The sequence below is a fragment of the Microdochium trichocladiopsis genome (genome assembly GCF_020744255.1).
Source record: "Microdochium trichocladiopsis strain MPI-CAGE-CH-0230 chromosome Unknown B0I36scaffold_6, whole genome shotgun sequence".
Taxonomy (NCBI): Eukaryota; Fungi; Ascomycota; class Sordariomycetes; order Xylariales; family Microdochiaceae; genus Microdochium; species Microdochium trichocladiopsis.
Window position 1 is genome coordinate 1710479 of NW_025763549.1, and position 16700 is coordinate 1727178.

Here is a 16700-nt window from a genome sequence, read left to right on the forward strand (position 1 = left end):
GCGTGCTGGCGTGCCAGGCTCGTGTCGATGGGCGGGCGGCGTCGGTGGGTGGTGGTGGTGGGTGCATTGTGTGGTGCGCAGCAGCAGATACCGGTACTGTACGCCGTAGCTTAAAGGGGGCCCCGCCCGTGTCGCCAGGGGGTGCGTGGGCAGGCCCAGTCCGCGCCTTGGAAACTGTGCCAACCTTTGGACGCGGCGCGGGAAGGCAGCAATGGCGTCTCAGAAATTCGAGCGAGGCGCCTGCGCAAGTGTGGACTGAGGTGGGTGGGTGGGTGGGCCATGGCCATGCATGCAGGGGCAAGGGGGATCCGCCCGGGAGTACGTACCTCTCCCTCCCTGCCTTGCCTGCCATGGGCATCGTTTCTGCTCCGTCGACAGTTGGTGTGCCGGCTAGAGACAACATGCTTTCCCTCTCCCCCCCCCATTCGGCCATCTCCACGCTTACCTCCGGGAAGCTGCCTGGCGTCGTCGTTGCCGAGGGAACTGGTTTTTGCATGCTTATGTCGTGCACGGCGCCTTCTCCGTGTCGTCTTTTGAACCACCCGGCCATGCCACGAGAAGCCTGGAGGTCTTCAGAGCCATCTGCCACGCACTGCTGGGTCCAAGCGTTGTAACAGCGCGACCCATAAGTTAGGGAGTGGCATCCGGACGTCCCGCGTATCAACTCCCTGCCTCGCCTGCCTGCTACGCCCAGGATCAGCAATGTCCGGCCTGGCTCGCTAGCGTTCTAGAAAGCAGAGTCGGTGATTGATACGTGGCAAGGCTGTGCAGCACAAACGGAGTCAAGACGGTACTGGGGAGCGCCGAAACTGTCGTGACGGGCGGGTGCGTGGCGGCCAGCTGGCAGCCGCCCTGCTTGCAAAACTCAATGGCCGCCGCCCCCAGGCCCTCATGCTCGACCTTGACAGTGGCGGCAGACGGGCTTTTCCTGCTCCCGATGAAAAGGCCTACCTTCGGACCACACTAATTCTGAGCTCAGAGATGCGCCATCAGCTCGATCATGACAGTCCGTCTCTACCGACTTGCTGTACTCCTCCGTACAAGCTTGATTATTTGCTTCGGAGGCGACAAGGCTCTCATATTCGTGCACCAAGCCACTGGCAATTGGTGGGTGGCACAAACTGCACGTTCAAGGGTGGCGGCCAAGGCACAGACACGAGACCAGTCCAACCACGGCAGCAATGACAAGCTTGGCCTGGCTCCTTTGGGCTTTGCGCGGTTTCCTAACGTCGCCGATGATGGTGGTGTGGAGACACCCAACTTTTTGAGAAACAGGTTGGGAGGCAACTGGAGCAGCTCGACCCGCGCGAAAGGATGGGATGGCATTCACGATTGACTGGTGGGATTGCAAGACGAGCGCGTGAGAGATGGAGATTCATTCGTCCCTTGTCTCCAAACGTGAGGGGAGCGGGCTGCGATAGCATCATTGTGTGGAAAGGCAGCATTCTGAAATTAGCTTCGAACAATGGGCGCTGCAACCAATTGGATGCCACCGACCATGGTTTCAATCAATGGCCGCCATCCAGCTGGGGCGGTTGGCTTCTTGGCCAGGTCAGCTCGATTATGACATGGCAACCTTCAAGGAACAAGAGCAGAACTTACTTCATTCTGTAAAGTCGAGAAGCATCGCATGCTCTGGGCAGCGGTGTGCTCGGGACATGCTCTCGTCTTCATGGCTTGGCCGCAACGGTTACATGGCCGAACGCTTGTCGTATTCTTGCACCTCGGGGAGCAATGTTACATGTCCATTCAGCACCTCCACGATAGCAACTGCCCGTCTATCACGCAGCAGTATCTCACTTCGCAAGCGCAGTGGTTAGATGATCAGCGGATGGTATTCAACACTCTCTCCCGAAATGGGATGTTACCGGCCAATCGGGCAACAAACAGCAGGCTTCTTGATGAAGTCATCGAAATCATTCTACCCTCGCCTCCTAGGATGCAGTGTAGGCAGTGAGCATGGCAATTGACAACTGGCGCACACAAGTCGATGCGCGGGAGGGAGCCCGCCACAATGCGAGGACCCGGCCCACACGCCATGCAAGGTACGCCGGGCACGACTCGGTGGTGTGGACATGATGACGACACCTCGCTCAGCTGGTGGGTGAGATGGATCGGGGTGCCCCGCGCCCATTACCCGTGCAAAGTGCCGTTTTCCATTGTCCGACTGGTGCGTGGGAAGAAAAACCGGAACATGGACACGAGGCTAAAAAGGGATCAGAGCCAGGCGAGGCCAGGGATCAGCTTTCGCTACTCGGCCCGGCAGGCTTCCGCCCGTTGCGCGATCGTAGTGTCCATAGTCCGGCCACGATCGCTCGCGACGGCGGGCGCGCCGTCACAGATCGCCGACAGCAGGTGCCCTAAGGTGTCCTGTAGTGGGCGTGGTTTCGTTCGAGCACCCGACGTCCGTGTCGTCTGTGGTTCGAGCCGGCCACGACGCTTGGGCCAGTCCTCTGCTGAGCGACTTCCCAGGTGCCACCACCTTCGACGGCTTTAGTTTCCAGCTTTAGTTCCAGCCAGGCTCTCCAAACTCGTCGTCAACACGTCTCGCACTGGATCGACGGCCGTGTGCGTCAGTCACAGTGGCGGAGCCGCCCCCATACACGACACGACTAACCCCCCGAACCTTAAGGGGCGTCTCGCATCGTGTCCATCAAGCGAATTGCACCATGCCCACACTCGGCGCACCTACTTGCCCGCCCAAGGCCGCTCTACGCAGCGTGAGAGCACCGTGCTCTCAGGAACCGTTGATGGGCTCCGCTTCAAACGCGTCAGGCTTGCCAACTTTAGAACTTCCAAATTCTCGATCGAGCCTGTCTCGCCTGTTTGGCTGAGGCTCCGTGCAAGGGCCCTCCTCCACTTCCTCGGGCTCAATCTCACCATTGCGTGGACCTTGTGTGCGCGCTGATCAGCAATGGGTACAGAGTCCCTGAGGTCTCGATTGATTTATTGAATGACTGTCGCCGGTGTTAATCTGCCGAAATGGCATTGCCCCATCTCTTCAGAGATGACTCAAGCAGTGCTGCCACAACCCACGCCAGCCGCGTCTTGGATAGGTGTTTTGGAAGGCACAAACGCCAACTTCGCTGGATTTCCAGCCAGCTCAGGCACATCCACGCTCGATTTCGGTTTGGCTTTCCCTTGTCGGCAATGATACCTGGGATGGCTGGCCACAATGCGGGCAATTGAAAGCCCCTTGACGAAACGGTACGGCGCGAAACGGTGCACAGTGTTCTGGCTCATCTGCACGATGTGGCTCCCTCCGCTCACCTTGTCGCGATCGCCGATGAATCGACTGTGCCTGACGGTTGGCCCACAACACTGGGTCTGCTGCAATCTCCTAATTCAATTCTTGAAGCTAGATGTTGGCTGAATGGGCATGCTCAATCAAGCTTATCAAGCAGGACCGGGATCCTGAGGCCTCGAGGCTGGCTTCCCCACTGCTAGTTTCCGTCGACGTGGAGCGACCACGGTGATATCGAAACGGGAATATTCCTTCTCTTCGATTCGGTAATAGTGTTCTCCGCATGCAGCTGTTCCATTTGATTGAATGACTGAAAGGCACTGCATCGTTTTCGATCGCTTCCGGGAGTATTCAATGAATGAGCCAAGGCCCTCGACTTGCAGTAACTGCAAGACTCGTGCCAATCTAGTAATCTGACAACTTATATCCGAGAGATCTTCCTCATCATTGAGCAGTCGGGCTATGGCCGCGAAGCCAAAGAGAATCCACAGTCAAATATATGCAACTGGAGTCAATCATCAAACCGTGTGAGATTGTTGAGAGCTATTTAGTGCCGAGGAGGGAGTGCACGGGAACTACCTTTATGTGGCGGTTACGACATGACCATGGTGGCCTGGTTGTACTATGACCGTGGTAGTCCTGGTTTGAATCAACAAATCACTTGGAAATGTGGAACACGTTTTTATGGTTGATCTGAAGGCAGTTTTGGGGCATGATTACGGCAGCACCTACTCTTCCAACATATATCGGCGATGCTGCATGGCATTCTTTTCATGGCTAGCGATGCATTTACGTTGGTGGTAAATTGAGTCATTGTCGACGTTTATGATAATGCCCGAGATGAGTGCGAAATTGACTCGTCATCAAGGACCTCACGGTTGGAAGTATGGGATGTCATCACTAAAAACCCCGAGTGCCAAGTCAGCGGAATATTCCCCCGAGGCAGGCGCAGAGTTCAACGTGCTTCAAACTTAGCATTCAAATGGACAGCCATCTAGAGAGCGGCAGTCTTGTTCCTCCTGTCCCCACTATTCAAATCCTCTCCTGCTTACAGTCTCGATACGGTGGTGCTTCTAGTGGCAGACATTAAATGGTTATTGGTAGTTAGCTATGAGTATATGGGTTTAATGTATATTTAGATGAAGTTGGCAATACATGGTGTGTCACTTCTTCACCGAAATCAGACAATGAGGCAAGGCTTCCATTATCTCGGCGTGCAGATTACAGCATGATCTTGGAACCACCAGCACTCGCCATCGTGGGAGTTGGCTCACTTGATCAACCCAAGACTGCACGGTCGATGAGTAATGGGCACCTGAAGTGCGGACTGAGAACGAAGATGAGGTGGATGCTGTAACATCACTGGAAACACTTAAATTGCCCTCTTCGGACGGTTCTCGCATGGTGAGTGCTTGAGAGCGAGGGTTGCTGTTTATCCTTCCCCTGAATTAGCAAAGGTTATGTTGAACGCGATTCGTTGATCTCATCCTGGCCAAAGCGGAATGCTACTACCAACAACTACTGCTGCTCGGGGGAAATCGATTCGTGCTAAATAAAATGCAGCAAGTACTTCGAACGTACTGGCCGCGATGCATACAACCCACGACTTTACAATTCAACTAAATTTTTAGTGAGAGCCGTCTCGTCTTACGACTCGCCCAAGCTGGTGAATGTTTCGACCCTTGCACACCAAGTCGAAGCAGATGAAAGCTCCGCTAGACTCATGAACTGCCAAAGGCAATTGGGCTATGTAATCCCATCACGTAGAGGCGGGGTGCAAACTATATCATTCCTGTAGTCCATAATTGATCTTGCCTGCTTATTGTCTTATCTCGGGCATATCGCACTTGTTCGATGTTCGCGTTCTGCGCAACGTCGGCTATATCGCCTCTTGTTCTAGCACATGGGACAGCTTGACAGAGTATGAAGCAGGGCCTGGTTGCCGTGGGTAAACGATGGGCAAGTACGATCCATGTAGTGTCAAGGTGCTAGGATGGAGTTGGAGAGTTTCCAATCATGCAGGGCCTAGGCGCGCCTTTTGTAGAGGTTGATTTGCTTTCAAACAACAAAATAGCGAAGAGCACATATTGACTGCTGCAAGTTGTCATCGGTCTTAACACACACAGTGCTCACTTCCGCACGCCAGGCTGCGCCAGCAACAACTCCACACAGCAACAAACAAACAATTAAGCTGACCGCAAAGTCCCAAAGGCATACATAGCTAAAATAGCGTGAAACTCTGGGTAATGACAAGCGTGGTCTTGGGTTTGCTGGCGATTGATATTCGAACCAGCGCGTATGGGGGATGCAAGTGGTCTGTGGGTTGCGCAATGACGAGGGCGGTGGTGGTTGTCCCTAGCAACGAGACCCAAGCCCCATGTCAACAACATCAATTGCCCACCAGCAGTTGGCCAGGCACGACCACCACAACATTTCCGTGGAGTGTCTCCTGCCCTAGGCGCCGCCCGAACAAGGTCCTTCCCTCTTAGTCTGGCTCAGTTATACCCCTAGACCTCCCCTTTAACATCACTCCAACAGCACATCGCTAGCTCTATCACAACTGCCCGGCCAGTGCAACCACATCACAACAATGGCTACATTACTCTACAGCTCCGGCGCGGAGAGCGACGACGACTTCCCTGCTGTCAACGAGCTCATCCGCCGACACAAAGCAAAGAATGCAAGCCCCGTCAAGGGCGCTCCCATCATCAACGACGAGGACAAGGAGAATGTCGTCACCCAACCTCCCAAATCCACCATCAAGCCCATCCTGAAGATGCCGCAGAGGGACATCCTCGGGTCGCAGAAGCCCTCCATTCAAGCAACGCCGATGCGACGTCGCAGACTGGGTGTCGGCTTCAATGGGCCTCCCGTCGCAAGCTCCCTCCTCCAGCCATTCAATGACGATGAGGACATCGAGAGAGGCTGCCGCACGGCTCGCGCGCGGCGTGTGCGTGACGAGAGCTCTGACACGTCCAGCTCCTTCACCTCCTTCAGATCATCGTCACGGAGCACCATCTTTTCTCTGCCTCCTCCCAAGCCTCGTTTCACACAAACTCCTGGTCGCCCGCGTCTCATGATTGACAGCGACGAAGAGGACCACAAGGCAAGAAGGCCAAAGCCGACGCCGAGAGTCAAGCTGAGGCAAAAGATCTCCAAGATCTCGCTCATCGCCGAGGACAGCACCATCGGAGACTCTGTGCTCTTCAAGGACACGACAATGCGCAGCACGGACCACGACAGCTCTACCGGGCTCAACGGGCCCATCCTCGAGTCAGAGTCGGATGTCGAGCTGTCCAAGTCGGACATGGACAGCCCTACGCGGAACAAGGACAAGACCGTCCGCTCGCTTTTCGCTCCCAGAGACGTGGACACCGACAAGAGCCGCGTGTCAGATTTGTCCAAGACCGACTCTTCCGACCTCTGGAAGCAGCCCAAGCGGGACGCCGAACACATCGAGAACAGAATTAAGTCTGTCAGGTTAATAGAGCCATCACCGGTGAAGCCCAAGCCGCAGCCGCAAAACGCCGCTGCCGCCGACGGTCTTGAGAATGCCTTTGGCAAACTGTCGCTGTAAGCCGCCAGCCCTGAGATGATGTAGATTTCTGTGCTAATGACATTGTAAACAGTTTCGGATCAGAGAAAGCCAACATTTCCGAAAGCAAGAACGAGCCCGACACCTCCGACAGCCTTTCGGCCAGCGAGAAGGATAAGAGCGGCACAGAGCCTTCTGATGAGGTGCAAGTGGCGGAGTGTAGCACCCCCCAGAGGGCAACCAAGAGCAAGCTACTCACCTCTCCATCAAAGCCGGCCCAAATCCCCAGCACACCGTGGAAGCCCGAGAACAAGGAGTTCTGGGACCCCGAGGTCAACTTCACCTGGATCGATAGGCACTCCCCTGAGAGGCAGGCCAGCCCGCGCAAGCTGACGCCGAACTTGGAAGACTCGGCAGCTTTGAAGCAGAAGTACACAAACAGCCCCCAGAAGCGGTCAGAGAAGAAGGCCTTTGATGCTATCAAGGATGACATTGCGAAGAACTTCCTTCGCGAGCTTGACGAGCGCATCACAGACGGTCGACTCGAAGCACTAGCCGCAACCACTGGTGGTCTCAAGACTGTGTGGTCAAACACTCTGCAGACCACGGCTGGCCGTGCCCATTGGCGATGCAAGACTACAACGCGGACAACCAAGCACAAGGACGGCTCCGTCACCAAGGAGGAGGAGCGCCAGCACGAAGCCTCCATTGAGCTTGCCACCAAGGTCCTGACGAATGAGGATGACCTCCTCAACACTGTTGCGCACGAGTTCTGCCACCTTGCTGTATTTATGCTCGATGGTAAGCCCAAGATGGCACACGGCAAGGAATTCAAAGCCTGGGGTGCCAAGTGCAGCAAGGTTTTCAAGGACAAGGGCATTACAGTCACCACCAAGCACAGCTATGAGATTGACTACAAGTATATCTGGCGTTGTGCAGAGTGTACTTGCGAAGTCCACCGCCACACCAAGAGCGTCGATCCTCAGCGCCAGCGCTGCGGACGGTGCCGAGGTGTGTTGGTTCAGGTCAAGCCTGTTCCACGGGTCAAGAAGAGCTCTCCCACGACTAGCGGTGCCGCGCCTGAAAAGAAGAAGCTCAGTGCCTGGCAAGAGTTCCTGTCTGCACAGATGGCGGAGCTTAAGACGACGCACAAGGAGCTGGCATTCGACAAGAAGATGGAGCTCGTATCGGCCCGGTGGAAAGAGCACAAGAAGCGTGTGCAGGAGCAGAAGGAGCAGAAGGACCTCCAGCAGCAGCTCGATGCGCAGTTCTCGCAGGACGGACAGCAACCAGGCGATGAGTCTACGACGCTCGCGGACGACAGTACAGGCGTCGAGTTCATCGTGGAGTCTGTCCAAGCCCTTGACCTCAGCGTCGATGGCGACTCGAACGTGGTGGACAGCACAATTCTCGTTTGAAAGCTGAATTCGTTTCTGTGGTTGTAGGCGCATGAGCAGGCATTGCAGGGAGTCAAGGCTTGGCGCAGAATGACATTGATTGTTTTCACGGCGGCGTTAGGTGGACAGCATACAGGAGTCATGATGTTTTGGTACAACAGCTTATGAATTTCGCCTATTGGTCGATACATAATAGATGACCGCACACTTTGATAATTCGGGTTGGCGTCCTCAACAAGGACCGCATGATGATCTAGCGTGGTCCAAGCCAGGTTGCCCAAGCTGTTACTTATGTGGCCAGACCATCATGCTTTGCATAACGATCTGATGCCTCCGTTTCCTGCGTGTCAAGTTACGACTCGAGATGATAATATGGCGAGATTGGAAGTAGAGCAGGGTGAGGTTGTAGGAGTATCAGAGACAGCCCTGTCTCTCTACAAAGGAGCACTTGGAATAGATCTGATGGAAGCGAGGCGAGCCTTTCGCTATCCTCCGGCCCAAGTCGCTGGCTCACGTCAAATAGCTGGCGGCTACGTTTCAGTACTTGCGAATTTTGTGTGTCTTGAGATTGTAGGAGACGTCGCATGTCGTAAAACCGTGATCCGCTAAAATCCCGTGCTACGCTTCCCGCGCATTTCCTGGCTGCACATGCTGCGAGCCGCAGAAGTCCCGCTCCTATAGCGACGCGTAAAAGCTGGTCTAGCTTGCCATGCCCTGTCGGGTGCACTTTATATCTCGCCAGGCGGCGGCCAAGAGTTTGCGCCGCCACGCTCATGGACCACACTCAAATCTCCTTGAAAAGCGTCCAGTCCTTGACCTTGAACGTCTCCCAGATCTTGGCGGCGTAGTCGACCGCGTCGCCAATCAACTTGCCCTGCTTCCCGAGCTCCAGGTCTACCTCCTCCTCGTCGTACTCGCCCTTGATGTGCGGCACGTTGATGGTCACGAGGATGTCGGTCTTTTCGCGCTCGAGCCGGAGCAGGGTGAGGATGATGGCTGTAAAGTCCGGGCTGCCACTCGCGGGGCCGCGGCTGGGGTCCGCGGGTTTGGGCGATTGTGTCGCGATGAGGGTGTATGCGGGTATGGACTCGCTAGTTGTGACGGCGGGCCTTGGTCAGCGACTGTCAAGCATCGAGAGTCTGCAGGGGTCATGTGTTTGCTGGATAGACGTTGGCGGGTCAACTTACTCGAGCCGGGAGAAGTGCGTGGAGGCGCTGTTCCAGACTTTTGTGCGGGCAATCTCGTCTCCGACAATGTCTTCGAGGTGTGTCGTGAGGGCCTCGCCGTCGATTTCGGGAGTGCTGCCGGGCCCGCCAACGCGCTCGGTAATGTCAAAGACGATGCTCGTGAAGCCCTCCTTGTCAATGTAGACCTCTTGATTGTCGGGCACTTGGCGGATTGTGCTGCAAATGAAGGTGGCCCCTCCGTCAGCCGAAAGTTACTTTCCAGGCGCAGCGCGCAATCTCGGCATACCTGACGTCGGCAAAGTGTGTTGGCAGATCGCAGATGAGGGCCCCGCCGTACAGAGGGGTGCTCTTGTAAGTGGCAGGCATGATGATGATGGTGGCGGCGGATGCGACTCGAATGTGCAGAGTGTCGAAAGAGGATTGTGTCAAAGGCTGGCGGGAGGGGGCCTCTTGCTGCGCGAAGGGTATCAATTGTTGTTGCTATTGCCAAAGCACCGCCCAGATCCCCAAAGGTTGCAGAGGCATCGCCGTTGTCCTGCCTGCCTTGCGACCAGGCTGCTGGCAGGCAGGCAGGCAAGCAAGCTGGGGCGCCGAATGGCGGGGCTGCCGGCTGTGCAACGCAGGGTTGTTCTCGTCAGCAGCGCGATGATGTAACACCACTCGACCCTTCGAGCCCTGTCACCCGGCCGGCCGGGCACGATTTGGGACGTCGAAGACATCCTCGAAAATGGCAGCAGGACTTGTGGCACACGCCGTCGAATGTCAATGGCTCTGCACCTCGGATGTCTCTAACATCTATGATTCCGTTGCCCAGAGCACGATGCACCCTTGTAATCACAATATGGTTCCGTCAAGCCACAACGAGAGGTGACAAGGCTGATACACACCTGCACTATCCCGAGGACAATCAGGCTTGTGTCAAATCCAGCTCCTCCAGACTCTAGCTCAGTCATAACCCTAGCCATTGTACCTTGAAGAGGATGATTGTGCTTCACTGGTCGAGTTCGCCCTCTGACTGAGCGCACCACTCACCCAACCGAGTGCTGGTTTGCAGCCCAACCCGACCCGCCTGCTCGCCGCACACCCTTGCCCCACATCTCGAGCCCATATAGCTTGCAATAAAATCGCGAGGCACTTAGGAGTGGGACCCTATACAGGACTTTCCTCTTGTAAGTACCCAAGATTTTAGCCTCTGGTGCAGCCGGCCGGCATGCCAGCGCCAAAACCCCACAGTGTCAAAACTAACACCCGCAAAGGCCTTTTACCAGAAGAAACCTTGTAGCGGCCCAAGAAACTCCACTCGAGAATCTTTGGAACCCGCCTGCAAATGCAGACTTTTTGCTTTTTGCTTTTTCTTGGTTGGATGGCCCTATTCCCGCGTGAAAGAAAGCCTGAGACCAGATGCATGGCACGAAATGTTCTGTTGAGGCGCGTCTGGTGTTTGAGGTGCGAATAGAGAGGCTGGAGGTTTGCCGAAATCCTAGGGTTCGAGACAGGTTGCGAGCACCTGGCCATGTCAAAAATGATTGCTTTTTTTACCCTGGTAGCTGAGGCGGTATCGATGATTTGACTACACAGTGACCCCTCACAGGTAAGCTGCTTGTTTCTAGCTTCCGTTGCAGCCATCCTCAACTTGTTCCTTTTCGTGAATGCAATCACACAAACACCAGACACAATTCAGCGCAGCTCTGTTCCAGTCTTGCCATTGGATTCCCCCATGTCGTCCAAGATGGCTGCCTGCATCTTCTGCAAGATCATCAAGGGAGAGATACCCTGCTTCAAGCTCTTTGAGAGCGACAAGACGCTCGCCTTCCTCGACATTAACCCGTTGAGCCGGGGCCATGCTGTATGTCACCAAACTCCCGAGTTCCCAACACCCGGTTTCGTTCCATCATGCATCATGTACCTGGCCTCTTGCTAATCATTCTGCCGCCGTTGTGAAGCTCGTCATTCCAAAGTTCCACGGTGCCAAGCTTGAGGACATTCCTGACGAGCATCTCGGCGAGATCTTGGTATGTCCTCATGTATTCCTGAGTCGGATCCCATACATTCTGCCAGGCCTATATATTTTCACGAGCCGGTGGCGGGTGAACCCTTTGTAGCTTATGCATAGCTCCTGGCCTGTACCACGAAAACACATCAAGCGCTCCACCAACAGACAACAAACTCATTCTCACGATCCCCGCAAATGGAAGTACTCAGGCTGACACAAAACAAACAACCAGCCCGTCGTTAAGAAGCTCATCTCCGCCACGGGCGCTGTAGACTACAACATTCTCCAGAACAATGGCCGCATCGCCCACCAACAGGTCGACCATGTAAGTGATTGATCAGCCTTTCTGGAGTGTCCTGGTCAAGACCATATGGGACTGCTTCGGAGGCTGCGCTGGGATTAATCCTGGATCAAGCTATTTTTGTACGCACGCTAACCACAGAACATAGGTGCACTTCCACATGATCCCCAAGCCCGATACGGAGCAGGGTCTCGGTGTTGGCTGGCCGCAACAGAAGACTGAGATGGATGCGCTCAAGGCGCTGTCCGAGGAGATCAAGGCCAAAATGTAATTCAAACCCATGGAGCATGATTTCAAGTGAAGAGAATCGTGGTTGAAGCGGGGAGTTGCAGTCGGCGTTGGATTTGTTGTGCAGGGGGGAATCATAATGTAGCATCACAACGCAGAGACAGGAATGCTTAACACTTGGAAGTTGTGTAGTTTCTAGTCTACATGCCAAAGAAACTGCTATATCTGCAGCCGGATCTCTAGTCAACATCATCTGCGGACGTCTCCGTTTGGGTCGCCAGTCCGTTGCTGACAGGCACCGGTCGCGACGACTCAGACTCAGGGTAGTGATTGACGGTGCCGTCCCCTCTGATGACGCCAATGCGGTCGTAAAAGGATCGTGCTCGAATGTACGGGTCGAGTTGCCAGTACTGTTGCCGTAGCTGCTTTGCTACGCCGTTACGCTCCAGCAGCAAGGCCTTGCGCTTTTCGGCATCGGTCTCATGGACCCACGCGACAGTATGCGACTCAAAGTCCTTGTAGAGGCCCTCGCGCTCCTGGAGCAACTTGTCGCGAGTGGCCGTGTCCTTCATCCTGTCGTTCTCGCCGGGCACCGGCTCCATGTACTTGAACGTCCAGTCCTGTGGCCCGTCGAGGAACTTGGGTATTCTGTCCTTGTCGATAAACTCCTCGAGATCCTTTGCCGAGTTGGTAAAGTGCACTTTGCTGGCGACTACGGGGTCCAGCCAGCCACGGATGATTTTCCAGATACCTGCGATCCAGGTTAGTAAGGGTATAACCAAGACCGCCGCCACCTCACTGTAATACCTTGAAACACCCATGGCGACTTGTGGATCAGCACAACACCGAGGCTCTCCGGGTAATTGGCCTCGAAGCACTTTATCATGAACTTCACAGGGGCGTAGTCCTGCAGCACCGTCAGTCGCAGGATCTGCACATATTCATTCATGTTGACTAACCATGTTGGCGACAGAGAACCCAGTCATGTCAAACATGACACACTATTTTCAAATATTAGTCGATGGCCGTTTGGATTCCGGCAAATCTCTGACTTACCCCGGTGTCAGCGGGTGGCGTGAGCATCAGCCTCGACGTCTCGATGAGATACACTGTGTATCTCTCGAGACTCTCCTGGGATTGTTCGCCAGCCTTGTGCAGACGGGCGTGAGCGATTGACATCGGACGGCCGCTCTTGTCAACCCCATGGATATACGTCTTCCCGAGCCGCATCTGCGACAAGAAATCTGTGCCGGCCTGCTTCAGCTCCGCGTTGTCGCCTGCCTCGTGCTCGACAGCCTGCTTCTCGCCATGGACCATGATGTCGTCGTCAACATGCGCCTCGTCGGCACGCCAGTTCATGCAGGACATGAGCATAACGAGAGCCTTATGCTCATCCCACTTGCGTGCCCTAAGGAACCGCAGCAGGAGGGCATCAGGGTGGTCGTGCTTGACCATGCTCCAGATCGTGGCTCGAATCTGATCCGGGGTGTGCTTCGCAAGCGTCTCGTGGTATGCCTTGGTTTCGCCCCATTTGTCGTCTGTGTCGTCGGCTTTGACGACCTCGTCCGAGCCTGCCGACTTGGATGACTTGTCGGCATCCTTATCCTTCTTCTTCTTGAAGAGTGAGAGCCCTCGCTTCTTCTTCTTGTCCCCTGCAACCTCAGTATCTGTCCCCGTCGTGGATGCCGGCGTCGATTCAACCTCGTGACCTGCTTCGTCGTCGGCGAAGACGCCGCACGTGTGCAAGAATAATGTCCAAAACCTCCGGAGCGCTTCGTCCTGCTCGGGGGTGAGATTGCCTGGGCGCCCTGGGAGCGCGTCCATGTCGTCGTCTAGTGTGTCGGATAGGTCGGAAGTATGCAATGCGCCCGAGGCGGGTTCTGACGGAGTCAAAAAGCCGTATGCGCTGAGAGCGATGCCGAGGGCCAGCAGCGAGAGTATGTATGAGGTGACAGAGACCTGACTGTGTAAAAGTATGTGCTCGCGTGATATTGGAATGACAGATCCCGCACGATGACCAGGTGCAGTAAATAGGGCCGCTAGACTCGCTTTCCGTGACGACGACAAGGGCTGCAGATGCGAGTTGGCCCAAGAAATGTGGTGAGCACGCAAGGGAATGGCATGGGAAATTGAGCGCTGCTGGAGTCGGCAAGAAGTGGTAGTGGGGGGTCGTGGTGACGCAGTCGGGGGACCAAGGAGCTGCGGATGTGAGCGCGAATGGGGCGCAGCTAAAACGGACAGGCACGAGGTACCGCACGCGCTTCTAGTCATCCGAGCCACAGCGGCTGGATGGCAGCAGAGAGGTGAGACGGAGCGCATCACCTCCAGGGGCATGGCCCGGATCCTGACGAGCGCCATCGTCACCGGTCCAATGGCGAGAGCCCTGATGTCGAATGTGTTGGTTGCGTGGAAGTTCCCAAGCTCGCGTGGTTCAGCCCCCCAGTGAACCAAGACCCGCGAGCTCACTACTGCAATGACGAAACCCCTCTATGACTTCAGCAGTATATTGCAGGTTCAGAATGCGACACCATCCTCGGCGGAAGCTCTGCGGCCACATTGGCTGGCCCCTGGGGACCCCTTCCTCGCCCCAAAGCTTCATGGAGCCATGCCTTGATATGCGGATCAGTTCTGATATTGGCAATCCGATTCTGCCCTTTTCAGAGACAGATGTAAGTTGATACGCGATTGACGATATACGTAGCCTTTTGTCGACGTTGAGAGATGCAGAATTGACCAATGGCCAGCTGTACAAGCACAAGAGCGAGATGCAGAACAATCCATCGTCGAAAATCCCCTTTGCCTGGTGGCAGCGCCTTTTGCTTAAACAGCGACATCCACGAGCGTCGGGTTTTCAGTGCCCGCGGCACTGTATCCCAAGATCACAGTAGTGGGGCTGTGCCAGCAGCTCTGCCATGACACTTGAGGTAGCGTACGCTATGATAGCAGGTTTATGGTGGGGGAGCTTGAGCCGCGCGCCGCACTCTCGGAGCAACAACACGCACCACCACAACAACATCACGCAGAAGCTGCAACATAGGCCTCGGCCCTCCCCGGATGTTCTAAAACAACTCAAAGATTCATCCACGAGCGGCGAACTCGCAAAAACTCCCCATAGCTCAGGCGCAGCCGATACAATGTCCGGCCCGACCCCCGAAAGCACCCGAAGGCCGCGTTCGACCTCGCGGTCGCGACCTACAACGCCGCTACGGCCCTCGTCTCGCTCTTCCTTCCGCGAGTCCGCCCAGCGCAGCACAAACGGTGGCGCCGATCCGTTCCCGCTCAACGCTTTCGAGCCAGCATTTGCCGAGCTCGCAGACGCAGTCACGGATCTCGAGGCCAACATGATGCATTTCCAGCTCATGCACGAGAGCCTCGCCCGCTTCAGCGAGGACTTTGCCAGCTTTCTATACGGGCTCAACATGAATGCCTTTTGTGTAGATTTCCCAGAGGTGCGGTCTGTTGTGGCACGACGCTCGAGTAAAGCCCTCAGCACTAATTGATGGACATCAAGCAGGGACCAATCGCAGACTCCTTTCGTAGAGCGAAGGATTTTGAAGCAGAGGCTTGTAAGAAACGGCTGTCAAACGAGGCGACTGTTGAGAGTATAAGCTGACTTGCATGCACCTAGCCACCTCTCGACCGTCTAGTGAGCGTGGCGATGTGGACGCCGAGAGCACTTTTATGTATATGCTCCTTATGTCTAGATTGTGGTTCAGGAGGACTAACACCGCTTCTAGGACTACCGACACCACATTTGTAGAAAATCCATCGACAGGCTCTAAACCGACTCCAAAGAAGTTCACACATACAGAATCACGACAGTCTCGACTCCCTGCGAGGGGTGGTGCGCAGACGACTCGGGGGAGGGGGACGACCCGGGGGCGGACCAGTGGACTGGTTCGGCCCAGAGCTCGCGGCCTACGATGAAATATGGCTGCTCGTCTGAAGTTGCCCCTGCAACAATCAAGCGCACATCTCGTCTGGTCGAGAAGTGTGCCCCCAGAGTCCCTAGGCGCGGTGGTCCGCCTGCTTGCGGTGGCATGATCTCGAGGCTGGACCACACAGGCCTCGTGCAGCGACCTGTCAGAGCCAAATTCCCATGCTTGATTCACCGATCCGACCACCCTGGTGTCTCGGACGGCGGAAGACTTGAAACACATTACCCCAACAACGCCATGCTCATGAACCCGTCTATCTGAGGAATGCTGTTGAAAGGAACAAGTCAAGTATCTCAGGTCGCCATGACATCCTCGTCGCCTTCGATGGCGTCGTTACGGCGCTGAGGACCAACATTATCGGTGGAAATACCGACGGCGGCCTCGGCTTCTTTCTGAGTGTAGGGCTCTTCGGCAAGTTGTTTGGCCCTGCGATGTGTGAAAGAGGGCACGGTTAGCAGCGAAAACTGGAAAAAGAACGAAGAGGGCCGATGGGAGACTTGATAGACGACACATAGATTGCAGAGAATAGTGAAGCAGTGCCAACACCAGATCCCAACCTTTGACCGGACCACTGACCTTCTCTTGTGAGGTTTGCCCTTTGCGTGCCTGACGAGGCTGACTTCGGTCTCGAACCACTTGGCGCACTCAACGCAGTACCATTTCCCCAGTCCGGGCAGGTCCTCGGGGGCCTTTGTGTCGTGGTACTGCTTGAGGTGCTTCGGTGAAAGCATATCGGCCTTGATCTGGTCGAGATCGCGCAGATGTCGGCGAGTCTTGGTGAGCGTGCGCTTGTTGCCGACGCCCATCTTGTCAAGCGAAAACGAGTTCAGGAATAAGCGGGTTGAGTCTGTCGAGAAATCGGGATGAACGTGGATTG

The 16700-nt window shown here is 55.5% G+C and overlaps 7 protein-coding genes across 7 annotated transcripts; 4 read left to right on the top strand and 3 right to left on the bottom strand.

The window, feature by feature from the left end:
- Nucleotides 1–1000: 1000 nt before the first annotated feature.
- Nucleotides 1001–1336, top strand: B0I36DRAFT_350227 (uncharacterized protein; the record flags this gene model as incomplete). The annotated part of the gene is made up of 1 exon (XM_046156868.1): nucleotides 1001–1336. One exon carries the CDS (start codon nucleotides 1001–1003, stop codon nucleotides 1334–1336), a length of 336 nt encoding a protein of 111 aa, XP_046011617.1.
- Nucleotides 1337–5834: 4498 nt separating this feature from the next.
- Nucleotides 5835–8197, top strand: B0I36DRAFT_350228 (SprT-like family-domain-containing protein; the record flags this gene model as incomplete). Its single annotated transcript, XM_046156869.1, has 2 exons — nucleotides 5835–6817; nucleotides 6874–8197. The coding sequence occupies 2 exons, from the start codon at nucleotides 5835–5837 to the stop codon at nucleotides 8195–8197; spliced, it is 2307 nt and encodes a 768-aa protein (XP_046011618.1).
- Nucleotides 8198–8541: 344 nt separating this feature from the next.
- B0I36DRAFT_131137 (uncharacterized protein) lies at nucleotides 8542–9912 on the bottom strand. The gene is made up of 3 exons (XM_046148207.1): nucleotides 9650–9912; nucleotides 9364–9579; nucleotides 8542–9267 (listed from the first exon to the last, which is right to left on the bottom strand). Exons 1-3 carry the CDS (start codon nucleotides 9727–9729, stop codon nucleotides 8961–8963), a joined length of 603 nt encoding a protein of 200 aa, XP_046011619.1. The 5' UTR covers nucleotides 9730–9912; the 3' UTR covers nucleotides 8542–8960.
- Nucleotides 9913–10984: 1072 nt separating this feature from the next.
- On the top strand, nucleotides 10985–11928 carry B0I36DRAFT_384866 (HIT domain-containing protein; the record flags this gene model as incomplete). Its single annotated transcript, XM_046161031.1, has 4 exons — nucleotides 10985–11209; nucleotides 11307–11375; nucleotides 11589–11681; nucleotides 11806–11928. Exons 1-4 carry the CDS (start codon nucleotides 11081–11083, stop codon nucleotides 11926–11928), a joined length of 414 nt encoding a protein of 137 aa, XP_046011620.1. The 5' UTR covers nucleotides 10985–11080.
- Nucleotides 11929–12124: 196 nt separating this feature from the next.
- Nucleotides 12125–13709, bottom strand: B0I36DRAFT_374879 (CRAL/TRIO domain-containing protein; the record flags this gene model as incomplete). Its single annotated transcript, XM_046160316.1, has 4 exons — nucleotides 12125–12636; nucleotides 12693–12792; nucleotides 12845–12886; nucleotides 12942–13709. 4 exons carry the CDS (start codon nucleotides 13707–13709, stop codon nucleotides 12125–12127), a joined length of 1422 nt encoding a protein of 473 aa, XP_046011621.1.
- Nucleotides 13710–15019: 1310 nt separating this feature from the next.
- On the top strand, nucleotides 15020–15667 carry B0I36DRAFT_363896 (DASH complex subunit Dam1-domain-containing protein; the record flags this gene model as incomplete). Its single annotated transcript, XM_046158884.1, has 4 exons — nucleotides 15020–15319; nucleotides 15400–15451; nucleotides 15514–15568; nucleotides 15646–15667. 4 exons carry the CDS (start codon nucleotides 15020–15022, stop codon nucleotides 15665–15667), a joined length of 429 nt encoding a protein of 142 aa, XP_046011622.1.
- Nucleotides 15668–16116: 449 nt separating this feature from the next.
- On the bottom strand, nucleotides 16117–16629 carry B0I36DRAFT_350233 (zinc finger protein; the record flags this gene model as incomplete). Its single annotated transcript, XM_046156870.1, has 2 exons — nucleotides 16117–16249; nucleotides 16400–16629. The coding sequence occupies 2 exons, from the start codon at nucleotides 16627–16629 to the stop codon at nucleotides 16117–16119; spliced, it is 363 nt and encodes a 120-aa protein (XP_046011623.1).
- Between the last annotated feature and the right edge of the window lie 71 nt (nucleotides 16630–16700).